Source organism: Octopus bimaculoides, chromosome 24, assembly GCF_001194135.2.
Source record: "Octopus bimaculoides isolate UCB-OBI-ISO-001 chromosome 24, ASM119413v2, whole genome shotgun sequence".
Classification (NCBI taxonomy): domain Eukaryota; kingdom Metazoa; phylum Mollusca; class Cephalopoda; order Octopoda; family Octopodidae; genus Octopus; species Octopus bimaculoides.
Window position 1 is genome coordinate 491,847 of NC_069004.1, and position 11,586 is coordinate 503,432.

The 11,586-nt window shown below is 38.8% G+C and overlaps 1 protein-coding gene across 3 annotated transcripts in view; it reads right to left on the reverse strand.

Annotated features, from left to right (window-relative positions):
* The window catches only part of LOC106870889 (dolichol kinase), a 13,551-nt gene extending 2,023 nt beyond the window's left edge, over positions 1 to 11,528 (reverse strand). Inside the window, exons 1-12 of one of the 3 annotated variants that reach the window (XM_052976334.1) lie at positions 11,455 to 11,528; positions 7,953 to 8,077; positions 6,320 to 6,401; positions 5,768 to 5,841; positions 5,002 to 5,175; positions 4,160 to 4,323; positions 3,498 to 3,545; positions 3,131 to 3,310; positions 2,535 to 2,744; positions 1,567 to 1,738; positions 969 to 1,067; positions 234 to 314 (exon numbers count right to left, since the gene is read on the reverse strand). In XM_052976334.1, coding sequence (XP_052832294.1) covers positions 234 to 314; positions 969 to 1,067; positions 1,567 to 1,738; positions 2,535 to 2,744; positions 3,131 to 3,310; positions 3,498 to 3,545; positions 4,160 to 4,323; positions 5,002 to 5,175; positions 5,768 to 5,841; positions 6,320 to 6,401; positions 7,953 to 8,055 — 1,387 coding nt within the window. In that variant the 5' untranslated portion in view covers positions 8,056 to 8,077; positions 11,455 to 11,528. Of the gene's footprint in view, positions 1 to 233; positions 315 to 968; positions 1,068 to 1,566; positions 1,739 to 2,534; positions 2,745 to 3,130; positions 3,311 to 3,497; positions 3,546 to 4,159; positions 4,324 to 5,001; positions 5,176 to 5,767; positions 5,842 to 6,319; positions 6,402 to 7,952; positions 8,078 to 10,090; positions 10,248 to 10,286; positions 11,151 to 11,454 lie in introns of those variants that run through there. The other 2 variants (XM_014917125.2, XM_014917126.2) reach the window with 2 other exon arrangements.
* Positions 11,529 to 11,586: the final 58 nt, after the last annotated feature.

An 11,586-nucleotide genomic window follows, 5' to 3' on the forward strand; every position in this document is an offset into this window, starting at 1 on the left:
GAGAAGTGGACTCCCTAACTACACAGTCACGTCTACAACCAGAATCACAGAGAATCTCTCTCCCCCTCTCATTCTCTTTCACTCACTCTCTTACTTTCTATGATTCTCTTTCTATTGTTTTCTTGTTCTTGCTGTCTCACCCTCTCTCCCTCACACACACACACACACACACACACACACACACGTCAAAGCTTCACCAGAACCAAGCAAAGAATAATAAAGAAGTTATTTACCAAAGTAATTCAAACACCCAACGCCCATGATCTGTGCAACGATTGAGGCCAAAGTCCCTTCCACAGATTTTCTGGAATTACCTAGAAAAACAAAAAAAGAAAAAACATTAAGTTCACAAAATGAATAAAAATCTTTACCAACACAGACCATTGCTAACTTCCTCATATTCTGCTCATATTCCTGCATTAAACCCAAGCCTGCAGGGGTCAGACAGAGTTGATTGAGGCAGTGGGATGGAAATGAATAGAATTACATCAGTGTCTTTCTTTTCCTCCTGGCGCTTCTACGCATTTACTCTTTTCATATTTATTGAGGTGTACAAAAGGGGCCTTTCTCATCACCTTCACTTCACACGGTCGTTTTACAAAAATGGCAATTTTAATTAAATACTGCACAAATTTTGTATACCAGATATACATATATATCATCATCATCATCATTTTTAATGCCTGTCTCCACTCATGCATACCAGTCTCCACGCCACTGATGTTATCCAAGGGAAAGGCAAAGGGGCCGATACAGTTTGATACCAGTAGCATTGCAACTCATTTCTACAACTGAGTGAACTGGAGCAACATGAAATAAGGAACACAACACACAACCCAGTCCAAGAATCGAACTCACTACCTCATGATTGTGAGCCTGACACTCTAACCACTGACCCATGCAACTACAAAAGTATAGAAGAGTTTTGTGAGGAGTCTTTGCAACCTGAGAAACTTGTGCCAACTTACCAGGAAGTTTTGTTTTTCCATATCTGATACCAACAACTGAAGCAGCAGTGTCTCCAACACCAAGGGTTAACAAACCAGCAAAGCAGCTGACATAGTCTTCTACAAAAGACAAATTGAAATGTGAATCATTAGACAGATTGTAATGTGAAGGAGGAACGTTTTTCATATTCCACATTTTACACTTTTTTCACATTTTATTGTAGAAATTTTTATTTTTATGTTCATTATATTTTTATCATGTATATGCATATATTTATATGTACATACATGCATATATATAGATATATATATATATATATGTATGTATGTATGTATGCATATACATGTATGTGTCTATATGCTTGAGTATGTATGTGTGTGTATATGTGCGTGTGCACATGTAATCAAAAAGGTAGGCTTGTGTGTGTATATACACATAAGTATGTATATACATGCTTAATTGTATATATTGTAGTATAGTACATTGTACTGTATTGTCATATGTGGTACTGTACTCTGTTGTATTGTGTTGTGCTATATCCTATTCTACTGTACTCTTACAGTACAGCAGAGTACACTGGTGTTGTAGAGTTGAAATATCATAACAAGAGAAACTGACCAGGAGTCCGGGAATGTCCAGCAGCAGTTGACAGCCAAACTGGAACTGAGAATCCCACCAATAGATATATATGACTGACCAGCAGTGGACCACTGTCTTTCTCATCCAAAAATAAAGACAGACTCGATTCCAGGGATGAAGATAACGGTGGAATTTTGTACATTCGGAATTGCTGAAAGAAACCAAAATATTTAGTTGTTATAGGTTTTTTTTAATCCAGTGTATGTAATTCAGGTCATATTAAATTAAAACTGTTATCTGTAAATGGCACAGATAACGGTGCCATACACCTCTCTAAACTAGGCACCAATATCTAAGCATCGTCCAGGCCTAATTAGGTTACTTATGAAGTACTACTACTACTACTACTACTACTACTACAATTATGCTGTTATCATCATCATCATAACGATAATAATCATGATGATGATGATAGTGATGTCACATTTCGGCACAATCCCAATATCTTCCTGTGTCTTGGTAGCAGTTTGGCTATTGTGCAAGGGGCACCAATTACAACAGAAACAATTCCCATCCACAACCACGTGATCTCCCTGGCTTGCTGTTAATAATCTCACAAGATTTCTTCTTCTCAGTTAAACCTGATCTCCTTCCTTCAGCAACATGATCCGTCTTTATGGAGAAATCCTTTAATTATCATTATCACTATGACAACCACTGGTTTACATTCGTACCAGTGGAATTTGAACTCAGAACATAAGGACAGACAAAGTGCCACCAAGCATTTTGCCCAGTCTGCTAATGATTCTGCCAGTTCTATAATTATTTCTTAGATAATGAGTTTATTTTTGTTGTTGGAAGCCCCAATACGTTACTGGTATAAATATTGAACAATCTGAATATAGTGGCTCTAACTTTCACCTCAAAACCCTTGTGCCCCACAAGGATAAAATGAAATTTGGAAAACAAGACAGACAGACAGACATACATATGAAATAAAACTTTACCTCCAGCAGAAAAAGAAGAGCAAAGGCGCACCAGGCTGCCAAGGCCAGCATCATGGGTTCCAATAGCAAGCCAGGCAGGTAAACAGCAACCATGATCACATGAAAATATTTGCGTACATCATAATGTATTCTATTTTTGTGTTTGTTGAAGTAAATGACCACTGCAATGGCCATAACTGACCATAAAACCCAATAACTCAATAGGTAGATCTAGTCGAAATTACAGAAAATAGAAACATTTATACACTTATCTGTGTGTCACAGTAAAACATAATACATAATATATATAGTTTTATATATGTATATATATAAATGTGTGTGTGTGTGTGTATGTGTATGCGTGTGTGTGTGTGTGTGCAAATATATATGAGAGAGAGAGAGAAAGAAACATGTCTGGCCATGGGGAAATGTTATCTTGCTTGGAAACAGGTGAGGGTTGGTGACAGGAAGGGTATCCAGCCATAGAGACAATCTGCCTCAATAAAATTCCACCCAATTCATGCAAACATAGGAACACGAAGAATAGGCCCAGTTATTTTCATTCTTCCTTAGTACATGACTCAACCATATCATCCCATTTCTCTTTAGAATCTTACCTGGTTTCTACTGACATAACGGAACAACTTCTCAAAACTAAATGGGTGCAACAGCGTTATCCAAAAAATTATTATAGCATTTGCTAGCAGACCGTATATCACATAGAATTTGATTGGAGATGCAGTAACCTTGGAATTATGGAAAATAGCTACAGAAATGGCCACAGTAAGAACCACAGTCTGGAAAACAGAAAAGATGGAGATAAAACCAAAATTTTATTCTCAAAAACCATTCTGAAAGTAATGCAACAGATTAGTAAATTGGTTCATTAGAAACTTCATAATCACCAACAAAGTAATTACTTACTGAATACATAATTTTAAAAATAAAAATAAGATAAATAAATAACAATTAACAAATACTTACAGCAATTATAGCTTCCTTGTCTAGAACATAGTTTTCTGCAGTCATTTTCTGTAAAACAAAAGGAAAAGAAGGATAAATTTATTGAGTTGGGGTAAAGTAAGGGATATTATAGCAATAACCAATAGGGGACAGTATCCGATCCTGGATCTAATAGTATCACAGTACAGCCAAACCAAGCAAAATTTTTATAGGCGCAGGCATGGTTGTGTAATCAAGAAGCTTGCTTTATAACCACAAGGTTTTAGGTTCAATCCCAATGCATAACACTTTGAGAAACTCTTCTATTATAGCCCTGGGCTGACCAATGCATTGCAAGTGATGATGAAGAAGGCAGTAGAGACGGTGGTGGTGGTGGTGGTGGTGGTGGTGGAGGTCATAGTGAGGATAGTGATTTCATATGTCAAAAATATTTTTGTCGTTGCAACCCTTTCGTAATTATACCACAGCCCAATTAATATCTCAAATTGAGTTGCTATCTAATTATGAAGTAAACAGTTTATATAAAGATATGCAGTACTGTCCTAAGTACCAAAACTGAAAATTTCCAAGGATTGGACAGCTGACGAAAGGAAGATTCTTGCTTTTGTTCCATCTGTTACTATTTTTTCATTTCCCCAGTAGAGTTAGAGCAATAGAAAAAGACAAGGAGAGGAATATGTTACCTTTATTATCGACATGGCATTGTTGTGAACAAAATAAACAATGAGTTGGGAAACAAGAACCAGTTCTCCATAAGTAAATGTCTTTGGTAAGAGCAGCAACATCTTTCTCATGAGATAAAGGTGAGCAACCAACATCAGGCCAAAAGCAAAAGAGTCCAGCCAGCCTGAAAGGAAAAAATGTATATTATTATTATTATTATTATTATTGCGTGTGCATGCATGCGTGTTTGTGTCTGAGTATTTACATCCCCATAACTAAGCAGTTCAGCAAAAGAGACCAATAGAATAAGTGCCAGGCTTAAAAAAAAAACAAGTACTGGGGTGCAGTTCATTTGACTAAAAATTCTTCAAGGTGGTGCCCCAGCATGGCCGCAAGCTTATGACTGAAACAAGTAAAAAAATAAAAGATGAGACAGAAAAGATCACTTGCCACTCTCTTCTGATCTGGAAGCTGAAATACTACTACTACTACTACTACTACTACTACTACAACATCATCATCATCATCATCATCATCATCATCATCATCACCACCATCACCACCATCATCATCATCATCATCATCATCATCATCATCATCATCATGCCTTCCTTGTTACCAAACAAGGTAATATTTCCTCATGGTCAAAACAACTCAAACATTTCTGCACACCCATTCACAGATTCACAAACAAGCACACACACACACATGCATGTATGTGTGTGTGTGTATATATATAAACCATCCTTATCATCATTGTCATATATATGTATATACACACACACATACATACATGCATGTGTGTGTCTGCAGAAGCATATACATGTGTGCATGGAGCAAAAATAGCATTTTCCTTCCTCACCTTTTCCCATTAACAATGGACAACCAACACCAAAGACTGCCTCCAAGAAGATTTCCATTGCACAAGAGTCCCGGAAATGCTTTGGTCTTTCAAGAATCTGATGTGCCAGATACATTGGATTCAAAACCAGAAGATAACTTTGAAGCAAAACGTCTTCGTGAGATGTTGAAGAATCTGAAACACAATTCAGAACATGGAAGTATTAAAGTATGTCAACAGGAGGTCAACGGGAGCAGCACGTCTACTGATACTAAGGGTGTCAGTATATGAACGACTGAGTTGATTTCAGTATTATGAGAACATCAAATGATATGCTTACATGTGTGTGTGTGTGTGTGTGTGTGTGTGTATACATGTCTATGCAAGTATGTATATATATAATAAACAATGTGTAGGTGTCAATTAATTACAACTGTTTCCAACGAATTCTTCAATTGATTAATGAGTCTTGTTGCCAGACATAGGGTCTTCCAGCAGCCCCCTTCTTGATCCAGAGCAACACTACCTCCTCCAGGCACTTGATGTAGGCCTTTGTATTGAGTCTGAGGCCATGTGGGAAGATGGAGGCATAACGTCACCATCACTAGTGATCACCTCAAACACCATCATGTTGGCTGCATGTTTGGTTTTTATCACTCGAATGTGAATGAACTTTTGACAGAATAATCTGAATGTTAATGAGTTAATTATCTTAATCACTCTTCCTTTATAAACCACCCATGACCATCACCACTGGCCCACACCATGCGTGAAGAAAGGAACTTACCAGATGACCGAATCTGTGACAACAAACAAAGGGGGAAGATCAGGACTGACCACACAGAAAACCTTGCACGTGGTCTGAAATGGAGGAAAAAACGAACAAGAAAATAATTTGCAAATTTCAAAGGGGATGGCCATATGTGGTTAAGATGCTTGCTTTGCAAACCTGTGGTTTCAGGTTCAGCCCCACAGTGCAACACCTTGAGCTGACCAATGCTTTGTGAGTGAATTTGGGAAACAGAAACTGTGAGGAAGCCTGTCATGTGTGTGTGGGGTTGGTTTGTTTATGTCCCCATAATTTAGCTGTTCAGCAAAAGAAACCAATAGAATAAGTATGGACCGGTGTGACATGAGGCAGTTGATGTAATAGACTGAATCTATAGTCCTAATGGCAACAGTCACCTAGCATCACCCTCTGGCATCTCCCGGCATCAACCAGTATCCCTCTGGCATCTCCTGGCATCCCTCTGGCATCTCCTGGCATCCCTCTGGCCACAATTTAACGACAAAAAGAATGAGTGTTCCTGCAACGTACTGAACCAAATTCATTACATACCTGCAAAATGTCTTGGAAATGAGACATGTACGACGCTGCCATTTTCGTTCTGTATAAACTGACCAGCAAAATGCAGCTGATACTGGAAGAGGGGAAGAAAATAAGACCACACATTAGTGTTAACTCTTTACAATGCCAAAACAGGGGGGGGGGGGTAAAATATACAAAAAGGGGGTCAGCAGAAAGGATTTTTAGCAGTTTTAGTGGTGGTGGTGATGGAGGCGGTGGTGGTGGTGGTAGTGGTGGTGGTGTAGAAGCAGACACAGTTACATGTTACTGTCATGTGTGAGTGTGTGTGTGAGTGTGTGTGTGTGTGTGTCTGTGTGTGTGTGTGTGTGTCTGAGTGTGTGTGTGTGTATGTGTGTGTGTGTGCATCTATTTACCTTGATATGGTGTGATGGTTGCAAGCAAAAGACAAATTTGCAATATTATGCACACACACACTCATATATGCATAACCAACCGATTCAAATAACTACAAATCCCAAGAGTTGTCTTGACTTAATTTGTTAGTGATTGGTTTGTTTTCTGCCAAAGTTGTAAAACTTTGATAAATTCCTAAGAAATATACATGCACACACATACATGTACACACACACACACACACAACTACATGTCATCTGCAATTATGTTTTAGCAATAAAATTTCTCTTGGCTACAATTACCGAACGTAGTAAATAAAGCAAACATTAAGTTCAGCAAAAACACGTTTAACTTCTTTGAAGATCTCTGATGAAGAAAGCTGGTCCAGACACGAGAGTGGAAGTCGTATTTTCTCAACCGTGGGAACTTCCATTGTAACGTCTTTATCGACATTGTGTTCATAAATTAGAAAACACAAAATGCATTTCTTTGTTTATTTTTCTAAGCTGTTAAGAGACTGGCGTGAGGTAGGTGAGGGGTTCAATGCTTGTCTCAGGTGACAATTCACGTGAGTATTATTTACCTTTGCATTTAGGAACTTATTGGACGAATATAAAATGTCTGTAGACTTGCGGAAGAAGAGTGGTGGCGGAGGTTCACCTGTGCATGTGTTAACGTGTGCATTAATTTATTCATTTATTCATGTGCGTATGTGTGAATTTATCCGTGTAGTTGTATGAGCATACATGTATGTGAAAATATATGTCAGCACATATGCATATCTGTGTGTGAGCGTGTGTGTGTGAGTGAATGAGTGCGTGAGTGTGTGCATGTGCTTGTGTGTGTGTGCTTGTCTACTTGCATGTGGCTGTGAAGTGAACTACTTAACCATATGGCCACACTTGCACTGACCCATGTGTGTGTTTGTGTTGTGTGTGAGTGGAAGTGCATGGCTTAGTGGCTAGGGTGTTGGACACATGATCATAAGATTGTGGTTTCGATTCCTGGACCAGGCGATGCATTGTGTTCTTCAGTAAAATACTAGCTCCAGTCCCCTCAACTGGTAAAAAGGAATAATCCTGCAATGGACTGGCATCCTTTCTGGGGGAGGAATATTTATATTACAGAGAAACCAGGAAACTGGCCCTGTACTCCTTAAAGAAGTAATGTGGACCAATGATTCAATAAATAAATATCAATATTATAAGAAACAGACTGAAAGAAGAACAACAAATTCCAAGTGGAATAGAGTCCAAAGAAGTATACTTACCAAACAGGATGGTGTAACTGTGCACAAAGGACTGCACAGAATATAGCACATAGACACAGCCTACACCGACCACAGATGCTTCTAATTTTGAGCTGATGTCCATTGCCAGAAAATGAGAATATTATCTGAAAATAATATATAACTCAGATTCAATGATAGAACAGAAATGAAGTGGGAGCCCCTCAATACAACAGTCTCCCTCAAATCCCATTAAAAATTTCTATGTGCAGAAGGCACAAGCATGGCTGTGCAGTAAAAAGAGAGCCTACTCTTGCAGGCTTATGATTGCTGGTGCCACCCATGCCGGTGTCATGCAAAGGCACCCGTGCCACAGAAAAGTATCCAGTACACTCTGTAAAGTGGTTGGCATTAGGAATGGGAATTAGCCACAGAAAGCCAGCCAAAAAGGAACAATTGGAGTCGGGCAACTCTCCAGCTGGCCAGCATGGAGAACAGGCGTTTGATGATGATGATGATGATGATGACGGTGTGTGCGTGTGCGCGTCCACCACTACTGCTTGACAACAGGTGTTGGTTTGTCTATGTTCCTGTATCTTAGCAATTTGGCGAAAAAGTAGGTCTTAAAAAATAAATACTGGGGTCCGTTTGTTCGAGTGAACCCTTCAAAGCGATGGCCCAGCATGGTCTCAGTCCAATGACTGAAACAAGTAAAAGGTAAAAGATAGAATCTTAATATCTACGACGTCCAGAGAAATTATGGTTTGGGCGCACAAAATAATTTCCGATTCTGTTGTTAAGAAGCGCCCAGAGAGAGTGTGCCTAGGACCATATTATCTATTGTGTTCTTCTAACACATTAACTCGTTTTTATTTATTTATTTATTTGGTTAAGACAGTAGGGTGTGATATGAGAAATAAATTGAACTGCTATTTCCAGCAAAAGCGCGGAGTGCGTGGGAAGATGCGCCTCCGCAATCTGTTTATGACACAAGGGAAGTTACTCTACAGACAAACTTAGTTTCACAGCTGAGCTGTGTCCCAGGGAGGGAAATTGGCCATCGGAAGAAGAAATATAATTTTACAAGACAAGAGAAAACATTCACTCAAAGTATGATAAACGGAGCTACTAAAAGAGATTAGATTTAGGATACTTCCTGGTCTCATATTAAACGTTGTTATTGCTGTAACCGTTGTTGTTAAATAGCATATCAAACTTGTTTCGGAAAACCTGTGGCCAAATGTATTCTAGCCTTAACCACCCTTTCCTCCACCACCACCCAAATATTATGTATCTGAACTTCCTTTAATTTCCTTCTAAAAGTATATTAGGATGTGAGGTAAGGGAGATTTAGTTGTCGTGTAATGTCCGAGTCAGCCCTACTCGAACAAACCTATGATCGAAAACGTTCCAAATACGTGGCAATTACTATATTTTTCCAAGCATGATATATATTTAGGACTACATCATCATATGATCCCTTTTTATTGATGTACGATGTGAGTTGAGCGAGATTTAGTTGTTGTTTTCAAACCGATCGGACGACACTATAAGTCATTCGTTGACTGCTGTAATAAATCTGTAATGAAAGTATCCCAGCCATATATATATATATATATATATGTATGTATATATCAGTCATTGTGTATCTAGACGTACATTATCCAAGGAAAGGAATTCTTCCTTTTATAGTTTGGTAATATGTGATTTCGCTGTTATTTCTTTCTACGTCAACCAACGTCAGTAGCTCGTTTGTTGACTTGTATAAACACCGAACTATTTACGTATTCACTCGCATGCAAAGTACAAGATATGCAGAAATAAAAACAAGATTAAATGATGTTTGTGTCTTTCAACAGAATCAATCAAGTTGTGGAAGGGGAATTTCTGCAACCATAAATAAAACCTGATCGCAAAAAGGTCGCACTGGGTCCTGGGCTGTTTTACGATATTCTTCAACATAAGATAAAACAAGATTACGTAATGTTCATGCCTTTCTCGAAAAATGTTTAACGATGTTGAGAAATGAAAATTAATTAATATAACTACTTCTACGAAGACAACAAGGAATCGAAACCCGATCGCCAAAACACTCGGCTCAGTCGGCATTTTAAAACCTACGATTCTCGCTAATTGATATTGAATTATTAATTAAGTTTAGACTCGGAGAAAATAATAACCTGGGTTTAGTCAGCCGACGCTTGCAATGATGATCGTAATTGAATAAGAATTTCAAGGAAACCGGGTCGGAAGTCCATCCAGGTCAAAGTTCAATAATTGGGACGGTGGCAAAACAAGCATGTAAGAAGAAAACGGTTACTTGCTATTCCTACTCTGATAATGTTAATAGAAATCATACAGGAAAAGTATGTTTACCTATGTCAGGATTCCTTTAAGAGTATCTGGCTGTTTATTGTTATTTGTTGTGCTGTTGTGACATTCATGCCTTGGAGATGACGATTAAAGCAGACAAAACATAGTGTTGGAAGGGCAGATAACCCAACATAAAGTTTGGAAAACATAGCGTTAGTGAGGCAGGTGACCCAAAGAACACTCGCAAACGTTTCAGAGACAGATAACCCCAAACACTACCAACCTAAATGCGATATTATAGTAAAAGGGGCTCTCAAACGAGGTGAGATTTCGTGACATTCATGCCTTTTTTGGTGAGCATTATTAACGAAGTGAAGTGATGCAAATAGACTGTTTACTCCTACAACAAATCAAAAATTGAAGGCATTAGCGTTAAAGAGGCAGGTAACAGAACAAACAGCGATTAAAAGTCAGATTCCCATGAAACGAATCTCGCATTGGCGGGGAGTAGTGCCAGTGCGATACGACACAGCAACCAGTGTGACGTCCCATTATTTCAGTTGAATTTACCAAATACTTTGCAATAACATTCGTAATAAAACTTGAGCAAAACACGATCATTAACTAGAACGGTTACTAGGATATAATGGATAACATGCAGTTTACGCTCGTAAAAAAAGTGAAAGTAAATTGTCCCTGATAACAAGCGGGAAAGATGTTGGCCCATTACAAGGCGTTGCCAAGAACGTTTGATATCCGATGGGTGGGCTTCATAAGCAGGTCTCGACAACTTCCATCCCCATGAAGTTGTCAACCATTCCCTCAATTTTGTTGACCCAAATGATGACAGTATCTGTAAGCAGATTAATACAAGGGCGATAGATGCTCATCAAGAAAAAAATTAAGCCACAATGGGGAACTAGTAGGAAGTAAATTGTCCATCATCACTTACGGTGTTTAGAACAATTCACTTTCACTTTTCTTTTTTTTTACGACGGTAAATTACACATTAACCGATACTGGTTCCAGTTGGTCCGATCAACGGAACAGCCTGCTCGTGAAATTAACGTACAAGCAGCTGAGTATCCCACAACTGCGCGTACCCTTAATGTAGTTCTCAAGGATATTCAGCATGGACACAGAATGTGACAAGCTGGCCCTTTGAATTATTGGTACAATTCAGTTTTGCCAGCCGAGTGAACTGGAGCAAACATGAAATAAAGTGTCTTACTGAAGGACATAACACCTCGCCGAGAATTGATCTCAGGACCTCATGATCGTGAGCCGAATGACCAAGCCACTGAGCCAGAATAAAACAGACGGACGCTCATTCGTCGCCTTTGATGGGAAAGTCCAACACACA